This window comes from Atractosteus spatula, chromosome 4 (genome assembly GCF_055471065.1).
Source record: "Atractosteus spatula isolate fAtrSpa1 chromosome 4, fAtrSpa1.hap1, whole genome shotgun sequence".
NCBI lineage: Eukaryota > Metazoa > Chordata > Actinopteri > Semionotiformes > Lepisosteidae > Atractosteus > Atractosteus spatula.
Genome location: NC_142709.1, coordinates 11,851,052 through 11,878,225, shown reverse-complemented (window position 1 = coordinate 11,878,225; position 27,174 = coordinate 11,851,052). Strand labels below are relative to the sequence as shown.

The window sequence follows — 27,174 nt, the reverse complement described above, 5'->3', positions numbered from 1 at the left end:
CAACTCAAACAGGTCATCCACACAAAAATTGCTAAACTTCACATCTCACTTGAAAAGGATGTCAAAACATTGCCGCATGATAACCAGCGCACTTTCGTGTGCACTAAGCGCATCTTATGTTTGCTACCCATTTCATTGCCCATTTCGTGTTGTAAAATTCTCTGAATTCAGTGGGCAAGCTTTCATGTAGTTAAAGTCAATGATTTCACAGAATCATTCAGTACTGGCAGACGTTTTCCTAGCATATTTTTAGAGGCAGGAGCCTCCTGATGATTGCTAAAATGTACCCAGGAAGCCATTGGAGCAACCTTCTTGCTGTGAGCTACAACTCCTTTATGTTTCCTCTTCATTGACAAATACAAGTTCCTACACAGTGCACCCAGTCAATTCTGTTGGTTTCCGTTAAACTGTCAGTTCAATTAAAATCTGGGCCCAAATAAAATAAAATAAAAATCCTAACAAAATTAAAATACTCACATACAGCACCCTCAAATAAGTAACGAAGTAAACCAAAGGCTATGCCACATTTGCAACGTCTGTCAATTTGCAGAGAGTGAAATTCACTTTACCAATTGATGGAGAATATTTTCAGACATGCTACTGATGCACCATGACATAGCATTGTCAGAAAGAAAGATTATATCCAACTTTTAAGTGGCCTTTCCACCACTCATACAACTTACCATGTGTTGCATAGTTGGTAAACATGGATTTTCTGTGACTTTGTGTGGCATTCTTTGTTTAGTCGCTCTTTAGCTCAATAGGTAAGACGCATTCAATGCAGCCTTGCAAGAGCCGATGCCTGCATTGATTAGTTACATTTGTTGTTTGCGTTTTTCCAAATTCTTCTAGTTTACATTTGAAAAATACAAAAGCAGTGGGTATTTTACCTTAACTGTAAAGTTTTAGTTCAAAAAGGAGGAACACAGTCCGGCGAGTTACATACTCTGTCTCCATTTAGTTTCCTGCAAAATGAAGGTTACAGGACTGTTTCTTTACAACACAGGTACTCAGTGCCGGATATTCAGCGATATTACCAAAATCCAAGGAATCTAACAAAGGCTGTTGTTTTTTCCTTATCTATGTGGACATCCATTGTGACAAAACAGGAGTAATTCAATAACAGCCTACCTCTAAGAACTGTGTCAACGCTCCAGAAGCATGCTCTGATATTTTGTGTGGAGAGTCAGTTTAAGGTAGTTTTTATATTTGATTGTTCAGCTATTATGGAGTTTTTTCACACATCCCTAGAGCTCAGCTAGTGCACCCCTGAGGGTATGCACGCCATAGGTTGAAAACTACCACTCTAGCCTCAAGCCATTTGCCTCAAGACAACCATTCTTTTCTTATCCATCCATTAGCAGAAAGCTGCTGTACTAGTCAGGCTTGCTGCAAAGTGGAGCTTATTCTGAAATCACAGGATTCAAGTCCAAGATTGTGCCTTGACCCATGTATTTAAAATAGATCAAAAATTGTTTGGCCAATTAACATCAGAATTTGTACATACAATACTAATAATATAAACAGGACATATACATGTGAAAATGGGATTCCTTTATGAACGATCATGGCTACTTTACTTTTGTCTTTTTGTCATAATACTAATTCCTGCTATGTGAAAATGATTTGGTTAATTGATGGCAAACATGGCAAGTGCTTTATAGTAAGGATACCATTAACATTTAATGCACTGCCATTCATGCAATACCAAGATGGGCACATGACTACCATTTTTTTCACACAAATCGATCATATTGTATGTTGATTTTGTACAGTATGTTCCCCCTGTGTTCACATGGCTTTCCTCCAGGTACCTTGCTAGGAGAGGCTCTGGCTCTCCCTTGACCCTGTATTGGATAAACAATTAGAAAATGGATGGATCAAATATATGGCCGTCCATTAGCTAATTTGTACACAAAGATTCCCATTGTCTTGGGAACCACTACACCAACTGACTTTAAATGTGGCAAACTGCATCACACTCAAACTTCAGATTTGTACCTTACAAGTTGCAACAATATGTTTATGCTTAGTCTAGGTCTACACGTACTTAGTATAATCTACCTAGTAATGCTACTGTAACTACTCTCCTTCAAAACCATTTCTGCTAATATAATTAACTCCAAACTGTGTATGTATCATTCAAGGGAATAAGGTTCTTACAGTACATACACCAGGATTGGTTAACTTGTTTACTGACATTTTCATACCCATTTCATACCACAAATTGTTCCTGAGCAAAAAGTGTTTGGACAGCTAATTCCAGTGTTAGATCTTTTCCATCTCATTTTCAAAATATCAAAGGATATTTTCAGATTTGGATAATTACACTTAGGAAAGCGCTTACAGTTCAGTGCCACAATAGATTATGACTTGAAATCGTACTGTATAAGATTAGATAACAGGCCTGTGTTCATGTTTTGTTTTTCGGGGAAAGATATTCTTTGCTTCTTGTTCTTTATCATCCTAAGGTGTCACTTGTTGTTTGGCAAGCAGTTATTTACTGAAGCAGCTTGTCTTCATTATTTGCAAGAAGAGAATAATCTAACAGCAACAAGGGAATATTTTCTTTCTACGAAAAGAGATGCCTGACAACTATAAAGGAAAGAAAATGTTTTCATAGCTAGATAATCAGTATCTAGACATCATTCTGAGCTACAGTACGTGAACATAAGAAAGATTTTTCTATACTCCCACTTGTTAGATAAAGACTTTGGTGGTTTAGTTACTTATGGTAGAGTCTGTCTTTTATTTATAAGTCAGGCTGAGATTTATGTACAGACTGTAACAGGTACAATCTAGACAAGAGCATTTAAAGTATTCATGGCCAGATTTTCTAAGTAACAATCTTCACCTTTTTATCCCTTTGTGGATAGCAAACAATGGGGGTAACACAATATATTTCTTGATAAAAAGTAATTTTATCACAAAGTATTCAGTATAATATGGCTATTTAGACTTCACTGACATAATATCATAATATAGACAACTTACATTATCAAAAGCACATACTGTAAGTCTCTCAAAAACTGTTGTGCAGTCATGAGGCATCCAGTTGGTGGAAGCTTATGAAAGTTGTAAAGATTTATTTTCCTGCTCACTTTTGAAACCACCAATGTTCAGAGATTGGGCAGCCTAGTAATTTCATTCTAGGACTGTATACTGAGAAAGAATGGCCACTACATTTGTGATTGTAACGAGTGTACTAGTGTCCTAGTACACTAGTGTCCTTGAGATACCTATGATGGTGGTCTGGGGCACATATTCAAAATCTTCAGAAGCTTTGAAAATGCCGCGTGTTCAAAAACATTTTTTCTTCTGAACACTTACACCTATTCAACTTAAACCTAAAAGATAATCAGCATCAGTCAAAGCCATATAAAATCTGCACCTTAATAACATTTCTAAAACCAATTTTACACCTTCAAGGAGTCATAAACCAGTTTGAGAGGTACAGCACATCGCATAAACTGTTCCTGTTCTGAAGCTGCTTGGTGAATTAACAGCAAACATAATAGGCAAAATTCTAGTACTAACAGTATGGATGAAACATGAAAATGTTGGTCCTGTACAAACCAAAAGACTGCCTGTCTGCTTGCTTTTTCATTTTTTTCATTGTTGGTATGCAGCCTGTAGTACTCCCACAAACAGTTACCATTGTTTCAGCAACTTTTCTCTCACAGATTCCATCAGTGGCTGAAACTGAAATGGTAGACATGAGTGACATCAGTTTTTTCAGAGCACCAATTAGTTGAGGTGGTGAAAAGGATCTATGTAAGCTACTAACCTCTGGTTGTAGGCATGCATTGAAAACAGTAGGGTCTGAGGTGCTGACATATGTAAAGACAGCGAGGTCTAGGCAAGTTCTGTTGAATCTATGAGTAATATGGGTTATAAAAGTAATGTGGGTAAAGGCATTTGTGGCTGGGCATGAAAGAGAGGTGTTACGCCACGCCCCGGAGGAATTGGCATTCCACCTCACATTCCAGCACAGTTCCCAATAAGCCCTTTTCCCCATCCTATTTAATGGTGCCTCACACTCTTCCCGGTGCTCAGTATTAGGGTTTTCCTGGCTAGAGCTACTCCCAGTCTCATTGTTATTCACTACTTGTTTTTTTGGCTCTCTGACCCTGGTTTGTCCTCCATCTATGCTCCTGGTTTCGGTTTTGGTACTTTTGCTCTCATTCTGGTTTTGACTCTCAGCTCCCTTACAGATTAGGGCTCCGCCTCTGGGTATTTGTACTTTAGCACCGGCTAGTTTACCTACGGCTTACTGACCTCGGATTGTTCTTTCGACTATGCCTTTTGGAGTTTGCCCTGGTTTTCTGCAGAGGGTCCTCACTACTAATTCCTAACAAGAGGTGCACCCTCATCTACAAATGCACAGCCTGGAGGTCGCATGCTTGTAGTACTCATAGTTGTGAGTGGTTGTGAGTTATGAGTCTGGGGTTCTAAGTTGAGGCACTGAAGACTCTCAGTGTGTTGAGAGGGTGAGGCCCGGCCAGATTGCATAAAGTGAAAATATCAGCGGTTGGAGGCAGACATGAAGTCCGAGGGCTGACTAGGGGAGAGTGGGAGAGCCAGTAGCCATCATGAGTGAGTTACACCAGGGAAAAGGAGAGGCAGTCGTTTTGAAATCAGAACTCATTAAAATTGTCTAATTGTCAATGAGCCACAGTAGAGAATCTTGCTAGAGCGAAACATTCCTATACAAAATTGTTTCCAGCTTTCTTTTTGTGTAAAAGATCTTTTAGAAAGGTAGGCTACATTTGATCTGTTATGCAAAAAGATGGATATGTATTTGTTTTCCTCATTTTTGTTGTTACGATAAAGTGCATTTGTAAAATAAATTAGCCTCTAGTTCAGCTGCTCAAAATCATAAAAACAGAATCAGTATTTTGTGTCAATTGGCAAACTATCTTCCAAAAAGCAGAGCTGAAAACTCTTATAAAAGGGGTGAATTGTACTAGACTATTACATATCAATTTTTGGATTTTCCCTGGCGAAATATCTTCAGTTCCCATTTGATTCTGATGTGAATATTGTGAAGCTTTGGGAAAAAAGAAATATTGAGTGTTTGAAGACTGAAGACTTCTGGTGAAAAAATAAGCTTTCAAAAAGAAGGGTAGGGAGGCACAGGGAAATCATGTTTGTGAATAAGCTTTCAAGGTGTGGAGTCCAGTGACAGAAAGAAATCGCTCAAGGGGTTTGTGAACAACTTATATACAGTATCTGCAGAGGAAGTGAGTAGTGTATTTCTGTACTTAATGCAAAATAGTGGTATCTAAAAGGAAAATTAAATTCCTGGAGCAACTCAGTCAATTTTAGACTCCGTCTACAACTGCATAATGTACATGCCTACAGTACACAGTTACCATAAATCAATTTAATGATGGACCCACATTTTTTTATCTTTTACATTTTATTATACCACTTTTCTGATTTATATTGGTTCATTTGTTCTCTGCAATATGCAGTTTTCATTTTTCACTGATAGCAAACCAGTAGTCATAGAGCTACATTCAGAGGTTTTGTGTGCATGTTTGGTATCTAGAAAAAATGCTGAGTGACCTTTACTTCTACTCTTAATTTATATGAGTGTTACCAGGGAAACTCTTGTAGGCACAACTAATAAAATGAGAAGGCACAGTAATAGTTATTTTTTTTTCATTTCTTTCCTAAGCTGAATGAACAATAAAAAAATCTATATTAAGGTTGGAAGTATACTGTAGATGTCTATGTTGTGAATGTTTATTTTCGTGCTACAATATGAATGAATTTTTTAAGTTCTAATTGATATCTCTTGGATATAATATTTTGTATTTTATTACAATAGAACAAAATATTGTAATAAAGTATGGTGTAGAATCTCTATAATCCAAAAAGCAATATGTATGAGATGTACAGGATGAGACTAATGCCTTAATTACAACTCATTTAAAAGCTATGTAATTTGCAAGTTTCTATAATATAAATTCATACTGTATATGCTGCACCTCTTGTTCCATAGGTGTGAGAAGAATCTCAATTGATTGAATGGCTTTGTTATTACCCCCCCAGACAATCTTTGAAAAGTTTTTCTAAATCAATTCATGAACTTCGGGCTTATGGACTCTTGAATAGGTTTGTTTGCCTGTATTAATCCAAAGTCCAAGGGCTATGCATCGTATAAATACACAGTTAATTTAGAAAAGCAAAGACAGTTATTGACATTCAAGTTTCATGAGTTCAGGACAGTGCATACAATGTCTTAAACATAGGCCTTTTTCTGGATATTCCTCTCCCCTTTAGCTACATTTGTCCTTGATCAAATGCACACATTTTGCAATTAACTAAAAACATTTGCCGTCATTGTTCTAATGCTTAATAAAAATATTAAAAGTGAAATACAGTATGGACAAATATATCTACTGCTAATGTCAGTACTGGCTGCAAGGAAATCAAATAGTTTAATAAGATCTCTTTGGGCCATGATATCTTCAGGGCAGATGAATGGTTCTCCAATGAGCTTGAATTAAGTGGCTATTGCAGTGGTTCAGTCAGACCTACAACCTCTCATTCAGCTGACAGCTATACTGAGTCTATGTGGTAGTTCATGTCAGGGGGAGAAAACTGGACAGGGACTCTTACTAGCAAATCCACCTAAGCTAGCTTAATTTTAATAAAATCATAAGTAGCGTGTCTACAGAAACCCAGACAGGCATTGAAAAAAAAAACGGAAAAGAATGTGTTAGTTATTCCTTAAGATAGTGCACCATGAATAACTATTGACATCTACCCTTGATGTTTATTCATCATTAAAAAGTGTTAATTAGGAAGTGATAACAAGATGGTTTTATCTTCGAGTCATTTTAATGTTGATCATCATATCACGTTCAATAGCTACTTATCCAATATAGGGTCGAGACTTGCCCGGGAAGCACTGGGCACTAGGCTGGATACACCCTGGAAGGGATATACTGTAAGTCCATCACAGGGCACACACAGACACAAACACGCACACACTCACACCATGGACAAGTTTACAGAAGCCAATTAACCGAACATTACTGTATGTCTTTGGACTGTGGGAGCAAACTGAAGTGCCCAGAGGAAGCCCAAATAAACACAGGGAGAACATACAAACTCCACACAGATAGTTCCGCAGGCCCAGAAGTGCCCCATAGCAGATAGGCAGCAGTGCTAATGACTGCGCTAAAGTTTCACCTATTTTAATAATAATATCCTAACATAAAGCCATTTGAAGTCAAAGTGGTGTTCTACATGAAGGATTTGGTTCTTCCATAAAACAATAATAATTAAGAAGCTCTTTCTTGCCAGTATTGTTTATGGTTATTGTTACAAATATTGCAGGTGACTATCGAAGCATCTTGATGAATCTACATCGAATGGGTAATACGTGATTGGTGTTAACATTTCCAGTTCTTGGAAGCTTCAAAGCAAGAATAAGTTTGCTGAGATGCAGGGGTAGGCAATTCAAGGATCAAAGCAATCCTTAATTTTATCTTAGTTAACTAACTTCTGTGTAAATGAGCAGTCCATGAACAGAGCACAAAACACGCAGACAGAAGGGACAAAACGAGAAGGAAGAGACAGGAGGGACGACAAGGGGCAGAAAGTCGAGTGGTTCTTGTCCTGATCATCCATAAAGACCAGATTAGAGATACTGTAAGTATTTGAACCTTGTTAATAGAGCTTTCTATTCTATTCTTTCTCACAAGTACACATCCGGCTCACTGCCCACCCCTATGACTTGCGACTCGCTATGAGAAAATCAAACCAGTTTGATTTTGTTGTAGCGAGTCACAGAGAGTTGTAGGGGATATTAAGAGTGCTATGACTGAGTCGATGGAGGTGTCACACTACAAAACTAATGGTAACGGGCAGGCGCTGCGACTCTCTACAACTTGCTGTGATTTTCTTATGATTATGTAAATAAAGGCTACGACTGAAAATTCTAGGAAAAGTCGTGTAGTGTGACGTCAGCATTAGGTACGGTACTTTGATTTTCTGTGTCTCTCAGGTTAAATACAGCCTCTCCTGGTTAGTGTGAACATTTCAGAATAGGGAGGTTCCCATTGATTTTGTAGCATCCGGGTTTACAGGGATTTGCTGTAGCAGGCTTGACAGCAGTCTGGGGGTTTTCTGGGTGGTCAGGACATAGGCCTCTTGAACACCTTTTGTGTAAAATTGTAACTTGTGTCCAAACGTGTGTGTTGTACAGTATGTTGATGTAGTTTTACTGTGCTAATAAATATTTGTTTAACGGGGAACAGCTGTCCCACTTTTTTTTCAGATCAGTTATGAAATCAGTTACAAAAAAAAATCATTGACGTTATAGAAAAAAGATACAAATTTCTAATTATGCACAAAATCATGAATTTTATGAAAGTACTGTAAGTCGCCATGTTGTCGCAAACTCACTTTTGAGTTCCCGCGAATTGCCCTTCCTGGTCACTAGTCTCTGTAATAACTAATGTGATGTATGAGCGAATAAACACAGGTTGTGCAGCAGACATTTCACCGCAGAAATGTTCCAATGTGATCTGCATGCAGAGGTCACGAGTAAGTAGTATTTGTTGGCTGAATGTCTCCAAATCAAAAGCAATATTTTTATTGGACTAAAAGAGATATATTCACAAATCTGTTTGTTTACAATGTCATAGGGGCTGCATATGTCACCAGAAGTTTTGTTGCCTTGTTCTGAATCACAGAATATGGCGCTGTGCGTGCCTGGAAATCTCATCTGTTTTATGATGTCAATGGGAAGTTTTACAAGATACTGTGCCCATTTTATTTTTATTGCTGTTTGAAATGCACTCATCAATGCTGATTCTTTCTAACCCCAAAATATGAAAATAGCATTGCAGTTCCTCTTTAACCAGTGTGCCTGAATTGTTACTCTTTTCACTTAAGCTTTGCCAGAGCACAAAGAACTCAGGTGCCTCTAATTATAGCAACCCCTTGGGTATATTCTTGGGGAAATAATTTACAAGTTGGAGGTTATGATTATTTAATTTAAATACTGATTAATTCACTTGGCTTATTTCTGATAATTCATTTTTTTTTCAGAACCCCTGTTTGTAGCATTATGAATCATACTTATCATATTCTTCTATAAGATCAATTATACCTAGAATTTCAAGGATGCAAAGGAGCATATCAAAGGTGTGAAAAAACATATCTTTAATTAAATTTTATTCTACACTCTATTTTGCAAAGTATCATTCAATAGGGAAATCAGAATCAGAAGCTCTTTTGAAAGAGGACATAAGTAATTTTTAAAACTATGCTAAGTTATTCCTTTTTAATAAGTTGCATAAATTATGTTTAGTAAAGATAAATAAAAGCACTGTAGCAAAAGTTGGCAACTACAGATGAAGAGATTTCTGTTGGATGCCAATGCCCATAGTGGAGGTCTGAAATCCCAAAGCTTTAGGAAGATTCAAATTGAAAACTTGAAATGCTTTCATCACATTACAAAGTGAGGATTATTAAACAGCCTTTAGTGTGTTCTGTATTCAGGCTAAATTAAAGTGGCTTCACTCAGTCTGCTAGACCTCAAGGGTCCAGGTAATTAAATTTTAAGAAGTAATTCAAGAATCCACAGTTAGTCAATAAAATAATGAGGCAGAAGATGCTGGGTGAATTCATCTGTATTTCCAGTGTCTTTGGTTGCATGTTTCTCTCTGAGACAAATAATAATTCATGTTACATTAATGATGTCACAAGCGATACAAAAGCAGCATCTTATGAGTTATTTCTTCAGATAAAAAATGCAGCAATGAAAACATATTTTAACTTTAGAGACCTGTATATACAGTACCTTGTTGTGTCATGTCCTGAAAAAAACATTAAATAGTAATGAGCCCACAATGCTTTTTGACCTTTCTTAACAAGTGAGCATAAGATAAACAGTACATAATCATACTGTATGTCCAAAGCTTTGTTTCAAATTTTATTGTCATTCTGGTTTGTGCTAGTACAGTATGACACATCACAAAGTGCGTGCCTGGTGATTTCATCGATCCTTGATAGCTGTTAAAATATGTGAGTGTTTACAGTTTAAGAGCTGCAGTCATTTTATTCATACAACACAATGCTTGTTTTCCAGGAATTACAACGGTATTGACGATGACAACAATCAACACCCATCTTCGAGAGACGCTACCCAAGATTCCCTATGTCAAAGCTATAGACATGTACCTGATGGGCTGCTTTGTTTTTGTCTTCTTGGCCTTGCTTGAATATGCTTTTGTCAACTACATCTTTTTTGGAAGAGGCCCACAAATGCAGAAGAAGCTTGCAGACAAAGCAGAAAAGGCTAACAATGACAGGTCCAAATATGAGGGCAACAGGGTAAGTCTCCTTTATGTCTGTTCATTTGCATTGATTAAGTTAACTCAGCCTATCACAATGAAGAACACAACTGATATAAACTGTTTTAAAATATTTGAATAACTTTATGGTGTATGCCTTGAATAAATAAATTAGTATCAGGAACTTCTTTATGAATTCCAAATTAAAAATAGAAGGCTCGCACAGCATGCTCAAATATTATATGGTTTTTAATCAGAATAATGTTCTGTGTAATACCAATTTAACAATCCAATAAAGTGAAATTCTCAAATGGATTTCATTCCGTGTTCGTGCACAAATGAATATTATTACTAGGTTTTACATCTTAGTAAAAAGTGATGATTCTTAAACTTAAAATGATGCTTCTGGAATTCTACAACAGAAGAAATGAAAGAATAATATTGTTTTTATGTTTTGTAAAGATATATTTACAGTATTAGCCTATTAACGCTGTACTCACAATGACTAGATTCCATAATCTAGATGATAGATTCCATAATCCTTATCTTTGTAAACTTATAGAACTGGTGCCTCAAGTAACAGACATATTGTATTAGTTGCTTAAACTTTCAAAACCAAGCATAAAGAAGTTACATACAAAAATTACCAAAACGGGACAATCTTTACTGACCATTGTTTGTCCAAAATGTGACAATTTACATTCTAAAATATGTAAATGATATTAAATTAAATATATATTAAAATAAAATAAAACAAACTGGTAAAAGAATTTATTAAGTGCCAGAATGTTCTGTCTTCATTAATTGTGAGTGGCTTGCCAGTAATGTAATATTAAAACCTTTGGAAGTGAGAAATAAACCAGACCAACTGTGGATGCAAGAATGCAGGGTAGGAATTTAACTATAAGGACTGCAACTACTGCCAACATATGCCCCTTCAAAACATATACTGTAAACCCTTCAGGATGGTGAAAAGTATGTGGCCCAGTTACTGAATCAAAAATATTTCTGAAGCTGCCATCAAACACTTTCATTAAATTAGCTCAATGTATCTGCTGTTATCTGCCGCTGCACAGTGAGATGTAGTCTAAAGTGATTCTAATGTAGCAACCTCCATTAAAACAAGTGCTTTGTCCCAGGAAGGAAGAGATTAGGTTGCACCACCATACAGTAAGTGCTACTCAGAATTAAAGGTCCATCATATAAAAATGAGTCAGTAAAACAGAAAACTTGAATTTCTCTTTGCATGTACAACCAACGGGGAGAAAGTGGCACTACCACCCTGCTGCCTGATCTTGTCAGGTCACAAAGCTAAGAAAGTTGGGCCTGGTAGAAGGTCTTCAGGTTGTAATCTAGGTTTAGCTGGAAGTGGTGGTGGTATACCAGTAGGTAGCACTCTTTCCTCTGGTCCAGACATTTATATATAAACCATTCATATAATTTAAAACAAAACTAACTTATAACAATTAAATATGAGAAACATAATACATTGGTCAAAAAAGACCATGCATAAGTATGGTGACAGAGAACACTGTGTTGTAGAAGGTTATGTCCTTTAGATAAAATGTTAAACCAAAGTCCGGACTTGGTCATTGAAGGCTCCAGGGCACTCATTAGATTAAGGGTGTTCACCTCAACATCCTGGCTAAATTCTACCATTAACTTGCACAACCTTGCCCCTCTAAACCTACCTCTTCATTCAATTGGAAACATCATTTTTGATTTCTCCAATGATCTCTGTAGTGAGTTTCTGGAGCATAACAGCTTAAGTGGGCCCCATCCTACATATTGGAGTAGTTTGGGATCATCTGAGATAAAAAAAATATACAGATTCAAGTAAATATTATCATAATGTCTTATCATACATGCAGTTTTTCGTAAATATTTTGGCTAACCTCCTGGCCACAGAACAAGAAAGCTAGGACCCCCATACAGAGTGAGGAGTGACCAAGGGGCAGCTGCAAAGGTGGAGATGAGGTGGAGGTGGGATGCAAAAGACGTACAGGTGGAAGAGAAGGATCATATATACTGTACTGTAGTATTTATAGTGTTTTAGGAGTAAATAAGGAGTAATCAAGAGTAATTGCTAATTATTGACAGCTGTGTTTGAATGAACTTGGTTGTTGTCATCCCTCCTAAATGTTCATCACAGACTCCATTATATCTTCTATTAATATATAGATTCTGGAGAATTACTGCTGATAACAAAGCCAACTGAAAAGAAAGAGAATGAGACGATGTTTTATATTTGGCCCAGAAAGCTAAATGACCTTATGTACATTACTGCAAAATCCAGTCAGCTAAAGTCAGAACATTTGTAAAGGTTTCACCTAATTTAAAAAAGTATAAAAAATGGTGTGTATACGGAACCAGAGTACAAGGTAACAGTGTTCATAGAGCATAGATTTATATGTGGAAAGATGAGGGGTTAATAAACTACCAAGATTAATAATGAACAGACCCTTACCACATTTCCACTTTAGTTTACATTTGATACGTTAGTGGCTTTCATTGTTTGAAATTAATATTTACAGTACATGTTAATATTACTGACTATTCCCCTAACTTTTTTGTATTGTTCTGATGAGGCTCTCACAAAGAAGATTTTTTTTTTTTGCCGTAGTCTGTTCTGGAAGGAGGCAATTGCAAGCCAACATCTGTTAAACAGTCCAATCAGGCGCAAGGGCATCGGCACTCACGTGCGGTGAGTGTGGATCGGTGGCTGTGTTTCTCGCTTCACATCCCTGAAGCATTGCAGAAAAGCAAAACTTTCTGTGGAAGACAACAACATTCGAACCGCCAAGTCATTTGTTATGAGATCACTTTGTCCGTTGTGCAAATGCTCATTTGTTTTGCTGGTTACATGTGGTCCTCCTTCCCCTCTTTTTTCGTGCATGGTCAGCTTTGCAACCTTCTGTACATGCAGACAGCTTCAGCTTGTTTACTGATAGAGTAGTTGGACTGATTTATTTAATTCCTATTGCTATTGACAAGGAATCAGTCTGGAGATATTTTTTTTTCTCCTTGTGATTTTTAATGTCTGCCATTTTGGAGTAGCTCCAAACAGGTGCTGGAATCAGAGATGTGAAAATATTATAAGACATCAGATTCCTTTAGGTCATGTATGATACCATGAACAGCACTTTGATCCTTTACACCAATGAATATAACAACCATATTTAATTAAATAGCCATTTTAAATTCAGTACAAAAGGTCAAAGCCAGTGTATGAAGTCTATTTCTCATTTCATCCACAAGGTCTTTTTCTGCATCTCTTGTAAATATTTCAGAATTATTGGAAAAAGACATTGAAGAGTTTGCCCCCAAACTGTCTGTTAATTTAAATCTATAAAATTTTCTGTGAACAGGTGTCAGGGAAAATTAAATTGATGTAAACTGCACTAAGCTTTTTATATCTCCAATAATGATCAGAGGAATTTAAAGATAAAAAATGTTCAATGTCCTCAATCATTTTGTATCAACAGACAACAGTGCAACCATGAGAGACTGAAGAGAATTTTGAAAAGCATAATGTAAAAATTATGAAGCTATGCAGGAAAGATGAGACTCTGCCATAATATAATCTCTCTCATAATATCTCTCATTCACAATCATGGACTGGATGGATCACATTTCTTTTTTATGATTACAAATTACATAGTTAAAAATATTGTCTAAACAATAGACAATTAAAAATCTGAAATTAAAAATATGAGAACAAAAAATAAAATCATGAAACAAATATGTTTGGATTAAATGTAGCCATCACAGATTTCTGAAATATTGGAAACAATATCAATTCAAAACACCATATTTTTGAATGCACAAACTAAAGATGAGTATGCCTCAAATTATTAGCATTTCTGAAAATTCTGTCTGGGGAAAATTAAGCAGACAAAAATGTAAAAATGGAGCATGCTTTAAAAAGGTCTTACTATAAATAAATCTTTATAATATTATATCCTGAGACTCGTTTTTTGTCAATATGTTTGATATAGGACTGCTATTGAGATGGTTGCTAAGGACAAGGTGAATGTACAATTTTAGATTCCATCTTAGAATCCCTCATAAATCTTGTCCATTATGCATCAGTTTATCTGCATTAAGCTCTAAAAATAAAGACACGAAACAATGCACATTGCTCCGGCTGTTCAATAATTGTACCCCTCAGGTTCGTTTTAATGAACAGCATTTTTCTTTCTTTCTTTTTCAAATTCTTTTATTGTAGACGTCGGTATACCAAAAAGCTCACCCTCTTTAGAGGAGGGAACAATCATTAAAAGTTAGTTTGAAGAGGACTAAGCTTTGAAAAATCACAAATAGGGACCTAGTGTAATTGATAACTCTATATTATTAAACTGACTAACTTTTCCAGTAGCTTCTACAATAAACGCATGGCCTGTGCCATGTTTACAGGCTTAGTCCTTTTTACTTAATTTCTTGCAGAATAAGAGAGAAAACTACTGTTTTATTTTAAAAGTTCAAAATATTTTTCTAAAACATATCTTGCTGATTTTTATAGAGCATTTGCTAGAATTATGTGCACCCCAAAGAATCTACTGCATATACCTTCTTTTTAATCTTAATCCTGCAATCACTCGTATTTAATTCAGTGATGTCTACTCGACCCACCTTAATATACTGAGGAGTTTAAAAATCAATATCTGCAATTAAAAACATGCGTAAAGCCCTTTCATATTCAAAGCAACAAAATCTTAATTCTAACCTACATCACACGTTTCTATGTAAATAACAAAAATATATTGTGTAAAGTATGCTATTCTAAGAAAACAAGCAGCCTTCCTTTGTACGATGCCTTCCCCTGGCTGGGGATTTAATGAATGATCTCCAGTACATGTATTATAAATCAAATCTTACCACAGTCTTGAAAACCAGCTGCATCAAAGATCTGCAGTCCATTGAACATTGACTGTAAACAAAAAAAAATCAGTCTTTAGGGACATCACTTCCCCTTCTGTAGATAGTATACATTTCCTCTGCTTTTAAGTTAAAAATACATAACTCATACCTGCTGTAAAACTTTGCTATCTGTCATAGACCTGTTTCACAAATAAAATATGTATTTTTATTTTTTATATAAAAAATAAAGAAAGTGCTAGATTTTCTCTCAAATACAATATCTTAATACTTCTGCTTTTCTAAATAAATACAGTAAGCAATGCAATTAGCATTTCTGCTTGTTTAGCATCCAAAAGGTATTCTGCAACTGTCTATTGTGAACTTGATTATTAATGATCTTGTTGCATTAGTGAGTGAGTTTAAATACAAATGTTGAACAGTGGAAAAAAATAAGCATTTCATGAAAGACATACAGTATGGTATACATGTACCTTTAGCATCAGTTGATTACCCACTGCATATTTAAGCAAATATAAACTTTTATCTTTATAGGTTCAAACAATATTTAATGTAGCTTTGGAATTTTAATGGAATAGAATCTGCATCTTTTGGAATGTATAGTACTGCACAAAAGACAAATACTTCTCCTTTGATGAAAAGTGAAAGCCAAGGCATTATGTCAAAATCTACTGAGCAGAGAGCACGCTCCCATTTTCTATTACAGTGTGGTTTTGATTTGAGTCATGAACAAATGCTGAAAATTGTCTTAAAACAGTATTTAGGATTTATCATCTCATAATACACTTGCTCAATGGACCAACAGCAGGGCTCAATTTACTGCAGCTCATCAGTTGCACCTAACCCATCTATGTTGCAGATGATGTACAGTTGCAGGAAAACGTTTGTGAACCCTTTGGAATTACCTGGATTTCTGCATTAGTTATAAAAATGTGGTCTGATCTTCAACTTAGTCACAATAATAAACAAACACAATCTGCTTAAACTAATAACACACAAGCAATTGTGCTTCTTCTTGTCAATATTGAACACATCATTTAAACATTCATAGTCCAGGCTGGAAAAAGTATGTGAACCCTTGTATTTAGTAACTAGTAGAACCTCCTTTAGCAGCAATAACTTCGACCAAACGTATCCTGTAGCTGCTGATGAGACTTGCACAACGGTTAGGAGGAATTTTAGACCATTCCTCCTTACAAAACTGTTTCAGTTCATTGATATTTCAGGGATTTCTTGCATGAACAGCTCTCTTTAGGTCATGCCACAGCATCTCAGTTGGGTTGAGGTCTGGACTCTGACTTGGCCATTCCAGAACATACAGTATATTTTCTTCTGTTTAAGCCATTCTGTTGTTGATTTACTCCTGTGTTTCGGGTCATTGTCTTGTTGCATCACCCAACTTCTATTAAGCTTCAGGTGACAGACTGCTACCCTGACATTCTCCTGTAAAATTTCTTGATACAATTTTGAATTAATTGTTCCCTCTATGAAAGCAAGCTGTCCAGGCCCTGAGTCAGCAAAGCAGCCCCAAACTATGATGCTCCCTCCACCATGCTTCACGGGTGGGATGAGGTTTTGGTGTTGGTGTGCAGTGCTTTTTTTCCTCCAAACAGCGTTGCACATTTCTGCCAAAGAGTTTTTTTTTTGTGTGTCATCCGTCCATAGAACATTGTCTCAGAAGAGTTGTGGAACATCCAGGTGGTCTTTTGCAAACTTCAGACATACAGCAATGTTTTTTTGAAGAGAAGTGGTTTCCTCCGTGGTGTCCTTCCATTAACACCATTCTTGTTCAGTGTTTTTCTTATAGTGGACACATGAACAGAGACTTTGGCAAGTTCAAGAGATTTCTGCATGTCCTTTGCTGTTACCCTAGGGTTCTTTTTCACCTCCTTCAGCGTTCACACTGAGTAGCAACAGTACTGAATTTCCTTCATTCGAAGACAAGGCCTTTAGAAATGCTTTTGTAGTCTTTTCCAGCTTTATGCATCTCTACAATTCTTCTTCTAAGGTCCTCTGATATTTCTTTTGAAAGGGGCATGGTTCACATAAACAGTTCTTTCTTGAGAATTATTTTTTATAGGGTAGGGCACCTCCAACCCACACTTCCAATGTCATCTCATTGATTGGAACACCTGACACCAATTAGCTTTTGGAGAAGTCATTAGCCTAGAGGTTCACATACTTTTTCCAACCTAGACTGTCAATGTTTAAACGATGTGTTCAGTACTCATAAGAAGAAGTGCAATTGTTTGTGTGTTATTAGTTTAAGATTGTTTGTCTATTATTGTGACTTAGTTGAAGATCAGACCACATTTTTATGAGTAAATAATGCAAAAAACAATGTAATTCCAAAGGGTTCACAAACTTTTTCTTGCAACTGTATATTAAAGAAAAAAATAATCATTTTAGGAACAGTTTATCATGCTTTTTTACAGACTTTTTCATGGTAGAGCTTTGTTACTGTATTGTTCTACAGTATGTGCATCTTTTGCTTGTGCAGTTTTATTTTATTTATGTGTATCGTGCATTGTCATGTGTACTGTATGTACTGTACAAGTGCATTATTTAAACCGATAGGACTAATGTACATATGTTTAGTAGAGTCACAGCTAAAAAAAAAATGAACTGTAACTTTGGAAGTGTTGCACAGAAAGTCCATTGGTATTTCAGTCTTACAAAAAAAAAAACATCCAGTAAACAAATTTATTTTGGTCTGGAAATTCACACACAATCTGCAAAGATCCAAGTGTTCCTGATTTTTGAAAATCTGACAATTTACATTAATTAAAACGGTGTCTGATTTGGCAGTCTGAACGTGGTAAACTTTCACCTTTTTCTTTGATGACAAACATTTAGATGAAAACGATAGATGACTATGCAGAATACTCATTTTAGATAAGATGGGTGTTGCTCAGCACCTTTGGTTATAGTGCTCTGTCCATTAGTTACTCTAAACTCTAGACTACATAAACTCTGTGAAGAAGGTTTCATGTAACCTGACAGGACAATGCATGGAAAATATATTGCAAGAGGCAATTTCTTAAAAAACAAAATGATGGAAACTAAGGGGTTTTGTTTCTAAAAAATAATGCCCATAAAAGGTGTTCTAAAGCAAATGTATCACTATTTCAAATCTCACAGATTCAATTCAATTATTAAATAAATATGGTCCCTTTGATTTGAACTAAATGGCAGCCCTGTGTGTAAATTCTCTTTTAATGTTTTGATACATTTCACAACTGTCTAACCAGTACTCTCTACCTACCGTATTTGTAAGATCATTGGTGAGCTACAAGTGTATGTGCTAAACTATCATCGAAGGTAATTAAAAGATGGCTTTCAAAACTTTTTGCATTAGAGACAAATGCTTTCCTTTTTCATACTCCAATGAAGTGTGCTGCATATTCATTTCACATTCATGTTTCATACCAGTATTGTTTCTTACTTCTTTTTAATGTTGGCTATTTAAAAACAGGTGAAAACCTAGCTCTGAAGCAAAAGCTATGGAAATCTCCCAAGTAACTTCTATCTGATAGAGCAATGTAAAATGTAATCTGAAATAAAGTGCTCTTACTCATACTTACATATGTACAGTATATACTGTATTTACAATACCTTTTTTTATATTTTGAATCTAGGTGGATGCCCATGGAAATATTTTGTTAACGACATTGGAGATTCACAACGAAGTGGCAGGCAACGAGATCACAACCAGCGTCACAGAATCGAGGAATTCCTCCACAGCCTTCGACAACTCAGGAATCCAGTACAGGAAACAGAGCATGCCTCGGGAAGCCGTTGGACGTCACAACTTGGACCGCAGCGCCCAGCTAAAGAAGAGCCGCCTAAGGAGAAGGTCCTCCCAGCTCAAAATAAAAATTCCCGATCTGACTGACGTGAACGCTATTGACAGATGGTCGAGGATAGTGTTCCCCCTAGCATTTTCACTCTTCAACTTAATTTACTGGCTTTACTATGTGAACTAAATGTTGAGTTGGGAATCTTTGGTTCTTTCTTTTTGAAAAGACTGCTTCTATGTCAAGGGTAGAATTGTTTACCCCTTTTGTCAAAGTTTTTTATACTTGCAATCCTACCTAAAGTAGGGTTTACAAATGAATTGCGAACGGTCACACACAATTTTATAAAGACCTATAAAAATGGATACCCACCGAATATTTAAAAGCACTGAAAGAGCATGCATGATATAATCAAAAAAAGTGGGAAAAAAAACGACTTGCCCATTTCACAGACTGGAAAGACAGAGCTATAACCTGATAAATAAAAGCGTATAGTAATGACTACAGTATTTAATCTGAACCTTATAAAATGCAATATACAGAAATGTGGGTTTGATTAAACAATTAGGTTGTAGTACCATTAAATTTATACACTTTCCATGTTCTGATGATGCTCATATTTATGCACATGAAAGTAACGGGGTGTACATAATCATGTTTTATGATGCTTATGGATTCAAATTTTTGTGATGATATCATATGCATATAAATATATTTGCCTTGAGTAGGTATGTTTCTCATGGGGCACACTATGCCCTGTTTATCGTAAACTGCGCTATGTAATCTTGCTTTACAGTATGTATTTCTTACAGCACACTCTAGAAAACAATAGATCTTAAAGCATTTCAGGATACAGCTTTGTTTAAAACATCTCATTAACACAAGGGTTAATGTTTTTTCAACAGAAAGAAAAAAATGCTTGAAAACATAATTTGCTAGCAGCACTGAAAGTGTTACATTTAAATTTATTTTTGATGTTGGCTAATTAAGAATGAGAATCCTGTTAAAGGTTCAAAATTTTTCTAATGTATTTTGTTCATTTTTTAGATTGTTATACAATTACTTGTCTCAGGATCCACATATAGACATATATACAGTACATAACATTTACTGACATCAACACTTTTATCTTTGAAGTCACATTGAAAGCACCATAAATGTTTTACTTAATTTTGTAAGATAAATATATATCCATATATAGGTGACTATTGCATAGTTTATTTTATCTTGTGCTTTATATTGTGACAGCATGATTTTATTTTTGTGTAGATTACATACGGATCACAGTTTGTTTTTCCAGCATTTTATATTTGGTTGCTGCTAACAGTCATTCTAATACTTTTTGCAGTGTTTTGTGAAACAGTGACTGTACATAGCTTGCTATGTTATTACTGTACATACAGTATACAGTAAAAGTGTACATTAATAGGTCTATACAAACCACTTCCTCAAAATGACATATGGCCATTAAATAAATATCTAAATGCTGTTCGCAACATTAATTTATTGAGTTAATGTTATATATAAAGTATATTTATTACACTAGTAGCTATTCATTATTTGTACACACAGTACAGTATATTACACGCTATCTTACTGTGTTAACCTTTTTATTTTGAAACTGTAAACCCATATTCTGTTATTGCATATAACACAGTGATAATATGTTTTTTTATCTGTTTCTGAGGTATACAGTATGTGAGGAAAATATTATTATAAATAAATTATTATTATATTATTATTATAAATTAGGAATTGCATCAGGAAATAATCTAGACTGAATAAAAACACATTAAATTTAAAATACCAAAACAGGTATAGAGGCAAACAAGAATTTATGGAGAAAGTAAATTAGAAACAGGACATAAGGGGTGATGGAAGTTAGTTTTCTTAAACAATGAACTCAAATTACATCATCTCTGTATTAAAATATCTCAGACTGCAGGCCATCAAAGCAGGGATAGTTATTCTTCTGCCCAGGAGGTGTATTTCAATTCATTCATTCATTCAGGAAATAACCACAATTCCAATATACACAAAACCGTATCAATAGTGAATGATTTGTTTCTAAACACTTACCCTTTTTTGTCATTTACATTTTAGTGATAATAAAACATTTTGTAAGAAACAAATAAAACTTTCTGTTGGAAATATATATATTATTTTGTTGTTACTTAGTTTTTCCTTTTTTCTTCTTTTCCAGTTACAGAGTATTTGTAGATAAAACTGGCAATATGCACCCCACACTATTACACTATTACTGAAGTCTATCTTCAGTATAATGGGAACGTTTTAAATATTCAAAATTTTATCAAAAGACTAGTTCAACACTAGTTTTGAACGAAAGGTTGTTTGTTTTGTGACACTACAGTGACCACAGAAGCCTCAGTGCAATGCTTGTTCAATCCAAGGGATATTAACATTGAACAATTAATATGAGTAGTTCTCTGGAAAACAAAAACCCATTAGGGAAGTTGAAAGCACATCTAAATTTCATTTGATTGATTTGAATGTGAAAAATGTGGCTTGTTTTACATGCTATATAAACGGGTATTTTATTTAAAGCCATTTTCCCTTATAAACACCATGGTTTGACATCAGGCCACTATTTTGGCGTTTTGGATTCAGTCAGCAGGCTGGCTAAAAGACAAGTGGCACATTTCTCAAAGCTTTTAAAAGGTCAGGGAGGACAAGCAATCATGCTGCTTTGTGTCAAGTATCAGGGGTTTTCAGAAATCTGGAGAAGACTTAATACAATTCATCAGATATAAGTACATTCTTACGGTGTGTCACAAAATAAGGAGAGACATGTGGCATTTGGAGAAGCTGTGATCTGGTATCACAGCAGAGTCCTTTCAGGTCAATATCATGAGATATGAATAGAGAAGATAAGAACTGCCCACACCAGTATAACCTGTAAGCCCTAGAAGTAATAAACTCGTTAGTTTCTGATAAACTGGTAACTAGGATACTAAAGCCTGTGATAAACTACCAACTTCTCATTTGTTATTGCGGAATCAATCAATGTGCAGTAAGGGCCTACTGTAAGTGAAGCTGATGATTGCAAAGAATTAAGCATTACATTTCAGCATCCAGGTGTTTTTTTTCTTCTTCAGGAGTCATTTCCCAGTGCCGATATAACTTTATTACTCTTTTATATTGACAACAAGCAGCTTATTGCTAAAATTGGGATGTACAGTACAGTGAAAGTAACAAATTTATCTTTGATATATATATTTTTAATACCTAATGCTCTAAATGTGTGTGTTGGGAATCAGATTGGAAGATCACCATTATTTAAGTATGCTGAGGACAAACTAATGGTTTTACATGATAACAAACTTTATTATACATAGTATTATTTTCTCGTCTTATGTAAAAGTGCATTCATCATTACTGTTTCCATTGTTGTATTGCCTTTGCACACTGTACTAAAAAACAATCTATTTTTATTTTGTCGTTTACAGCTCTAGATATTTGTGATTATTTTAAATTTTGGTTATGTACTGTAAGCTGCATACAAAAAGCCATAATGCTAAGTTTAAGTATGGTATTGTATAAAATCATTATGTTGTTTTTAGATTAGTACAGTAGATACACTTTATAGCTTCAATAAAGTGTAATTTGAGATTTGTCAAGATATTGTAAACCATTAAGACATAACTCTTCATAAATGGAAACCAAAATTGTATCCAAATTTATTTAGGTTTCATATTTAAGGTGTTTTTTGTTTTGAAACAAATGTAATTGTAGGTTTAATTTATTTAAAAATAGTCATTTTAAAATACATTAAGAAACTGAGACTAAATTTTTTTTTGTCAGGGATATTAAGTTGAAATCATGAAAGAATGAATGTATTTGCTTCAAACACTCACTTTAAGTTATATCTATTACATAATTATGTCTGTTGTGTTTGTGTTTACAAACCCTGTAAGCAAAGTATGGTTTTATAAATTAAGGGAAGACTTCACTTCAGATTAACTACAGATATTGAGATACACTGTAGGTAACTTGAATGTGAGTGAGATACTTTTTGCAGAAAAGCAATAAAAGATTGTTTAACAACGTTTGCATATTGTTAAGTTTATGATTTGTATACTCTTGTAACACTGCTGCTTTTTTATTCTTATGTTTAGGTAATCATAAAATTTCTGCCAAAAAAAAGCAATTTTAAACTTTGGTGAATCCATGTTTCTTAGTTAACTGCTCCTTCTTCCCATAAATACATACTGTAGTGTTCTTTTAACATTTTTTCACTTTTATTGATTTCCTTCTGATAATGAAACTGATGCATAGTGCATTAAACCAAAACTTCCATACTGTACATAAACATCATTCAAGCCTATTATTTTTTCATTTTAGTGTTACTTGTTTAAATCATAACTTCTTATTACTTGATGTCGTAGAACCACAGCAAATATTTTTTCACTGTGTTTCATGATATACAGTACATGAAATTAAGAAATCCTACTGTATGTTGTAAAGTCAATGCAATGTAGACTGGCGGGACAGTGAAAAGTATCTTTTTTCAGTAGAATAACAAGATCAAATATTGATGGTGCAATGTGAAATCCTACATACTTAATTAATTACATGCAGTACAGAAGATGCAGCATAACACATCCATTATTCGTCAGAAAATGAACCTTAAAGGGATCCACAGAGCCTTACCTGGCAGACAGAGTACACTCCAGATGGGACACCAGTCCAGCACTGACCATACACAGTCATCCATGCAAAAGATGGACAGTCATCCATGCAAAATGTCTTTGAACTGTGCTCCAATCCACAATCAACCCCAGGACCCAAGAGATGACTAAGCACCATGCCATACAATTTATTATTGTTACTAGAAAAGATTTTCCAGGGAATTGCTTATGTTATAACATTTGTACCACTCTTTTACTGATTATAACCTCTTTAAGATTTTTATAATGTAGTAATAAAGCATACAGTATTTGGTATATTTGGTATTCAACATTTTCTAAGGACTCATCATTAAGATAGTGATCTAATAATAATACCAGTAGAGCCTTTCCTGATATACTGTATCACACTTTTCCCATCTCATGTCATACATCAGCAAAACAGAGAAACCAGAGGAAAGATTATCCATTAAGGCGGGCATTTATATCAAAACGCATACTGTTGGAAGCCTATATTATAGTACATAATCAAAATCTATTTTCTGCTGACTTTAAAAGCTCTGCAAGGCAAATGTAAAGCAGTACATCAGCAAAATCTGAAACGTAGCCACTAAATTACAAATAAAAATATTGTACCTTAAAAAAAGCTATGCTTTAATGCTGCAGTAAAAAGCAGACGGAAGTAAAATTATAGCAATTCAGTTGTGCAGCATTACATTTCATTACTCAGGAACAAGTAAAGGTTTATTCCACGCTGAAAAGAGAAGAAAGGCTCCACAGCCGAAACATTGTGTTTCCTTTTCAGCACGGAATAAACCTTTACCTGTTCCTTGCAGCCTGCGCATGCTGACGCAGCTACCTTCTTGAACTATTTAATTACTCAGCTGTGGAACCTGAGTTCCGCAGTACCATGGCATTTCTTACTCGTTTTCACTTTTCAGTGTGGAAATAACCTCAACCTGTCCTTTGTGCAGCTTGCACACTGACAAAACTCAGCAATCACCGTTGTCCTTTAATACTGACCTCTTTTGCAACAATGAGCTTAGTGTCACATTCAATTTCTTAAGTTACAATCAACAGAAAATGGTACGATACACCAAAAGATAGTCTGCCTGTGAGAACATTGCATTACAAAAACATCATTTCAATAAGATTCTTAAAATATAAACTAAAACTTGAAATAATTATTTATAGATTAATTCTAACTATCTACTGTACTGTTTTAGTGCAAATGTTCTGGCAGGTGCAGTGAACACAAAATGTTGACTTTAGGTAACATTATGGACATGATGTGCTGAAATTTAAAGAAGAGTGACTGATCAGTAATGCTTCCTATCAAAGGCTATTTTTTTCCTTAAAAGTGTCTTAAGAGTCTAGGACTCTGCTTTCTTCTTGTTGTTCATGAAATCCACATACTGTATACTGTATATGAAACTCTTACTCCCTTGACAAATGTTCTGCTGAGTCAGCGCCTATGTTTGAACAATCTTTGAGCTGAGGGTCAGATTCTCTCTGTAGTAAAATACTGCAGTTACAGTATGTTGGAAGTATCTACAGTCAATTTTTACTTCTTTTAATAATAAGCATGACAAAAAAATTAGGAGAGAATAGTAGAGTAACCTGGAGGATAAGAATGTATGCTTATATACTGTATACAGTACTGTATAATTTTAGTTTAGTGTAGGTTTTCTGATAGAAGGTCATGAAATTAAAAGTTTGTGTCGTACTATTTCCTGAAAAAAGTAATATTAACCATCCAGCAACAGAGCAGAACTGCTCAGCTCTCTCCAGCTCTTTCCACACAGCCTGCTACAGTACGTCACCTATAAGTTAAAAATACCACTGGACTAGAGCTTTTAATTTCACTAACTGCCTGAATCAATCCTCACATACCCATCCACTCCTTCCAGTTTAACGATAACTCCTCATCTTTTATTTCTAAAAAATGTGCAATTAAAAAACATTGCAATAAAATAGTAACTAAATATGTATTTTATCAATTTTGTTTCGATTTTCTTCAACCTTCCTGAATAGGCAGATTCATACTGTATATAAGTATTAATACATTGGCTTTAAGGCCATGAAAGTAACAATGATCAACCAGAACAGACAACAGTAAGCACAACCTTATAGTAATCAGGTAAAATAAACACAAGAATCTCTTCTCTGCATCTTTCCATCTCAGTGATTAACACAGTCCACTGTCATGAAAAGGGCAGTAAATCTGTCAGTAAGCCTGTAGAGTCGTCTCTAGCCTGTCTTTGCACACTCTACCAACACAGAACCTGGAGCGTTCGTTACAATACAGGAATAAAACCACATTGAATTGCAGACAGGTAGTGAATACTTGGGCAGGGGGCAGGGAGAAACTCATTCGCTAATAAGATTTGTCTCACAATCCTAGTTTCTGGAGCTGTTAATCTGAAAATTGCTCTTAACATTCTTCGGCTCGGTTTCATCTCTTCTTCCATCCAAGACCCTATCAGCCAGACCGAATTGCAAATAAGCAAATTTGCTGAAGTTTAAATTAGTTGATGTCAGGACCCTACTGTACTGCAAAGAAATCTTTCTTATATGAGTCTTTCTCACTACTTTTGATGCAAGTGTACAGTATGTTTTAGTTTTTTTTAGTACAACAGAGCCCAGAGGCATCTTTCGTTGTTCATCTACTGTAGTTCTCTCCCAGCCAAACTACTAACAGCATTTTGGCAAGTGCAAAAAAATATATCAATCATGCACTCCTCAAAAAATTGCAGTCCAAACATCATGTTACATTAACAGCATGTTCCCCAGAGGCTAGAGGCTTTAAACATTCTCCTTGTACTAGCCTTCCTTATCTTTCTGCTGGTGAGCTCAGGAATTTTCATTTCATTGAAATGTAGCTGTCTGTATTCTATGCATCAGCTGGATACAAGCACTTTTGAATGATGAATATTCTCTTTCAAGAACACATGTTTATTGTTTATTTTAATTTGCATCTTACATAGTGCCAGCAGTCTCATTACACACCTGATCAGGTGGAGAAATGAGAAATTGCATCACCAATAGTTAGAAGGGAGTTTTAGGGAGATCACATTGTTCAAGTACATAGTGGAATTTAGCCAGGACACTAGGATCAACACCTCTATTCTTACAAACTGTCATAGAATCATAGAATTAAAGACTAACTAGTAAGGACTTTTTTTTAATATTGTGCACAAATTGGTTTTAAATTCTGATCCAGAGTGTCACCTACTGGTGCACCAACATCACCAACAACAACCTGCTTTCCTTAAAGATCTTCCATTTCAATACTGATCAGATCCAGACTTGATCATAAATCATAAGAAATATAGGAATGATAAACAGTATGTTTTCTTTTTGGGTAATTACATGCATGCATTTTATCATAGTAGAACAAAAACATACTTTGTGTTGATCCAAGTTAAGTGTCCATAAGAACTTTCACAAGTACAGTACATTTATAGTCAATATTTCACAGCTTATCCTTCTGAAGCAATAATGAAATCAAAGACCCATTGAGTTCATCCAAGT

General features: G+C 35.2%; 1 protein-coding gene across 1 annotated transcript in view; it reads left to right on the top strand.

The window, feature by feature from the left end:
- gabrb3 (gamma-aminobutyric acid type A receptor subunit beta3) overlaps positions 1-23,053 on the top strand; it is a 74,888-nt gene extending 51,835 nt beyond the window's left edge. Inside the window, exons 8-10 of the mRNA XM_088913403.1 lie at positions 10,115-10,359; positions 12,943-13,023; positions 18,836-23,053. Of these exons, the coding sequence (XP_088769529.1) occupies positions 10,115-10,359; positions 12,943-13,023; positions 18,836-19,183 (674 nt within the window). The 3' untranslated portion in view covers positions 19,184-23,053. The remainder of the gene's footprint in view (positions 1-10,114; positions 10,360-12,942; positions 13,024-18,835) is intronic.
- Positions 23,054-27,174: the final 4,121 nt, after the last annotated feature.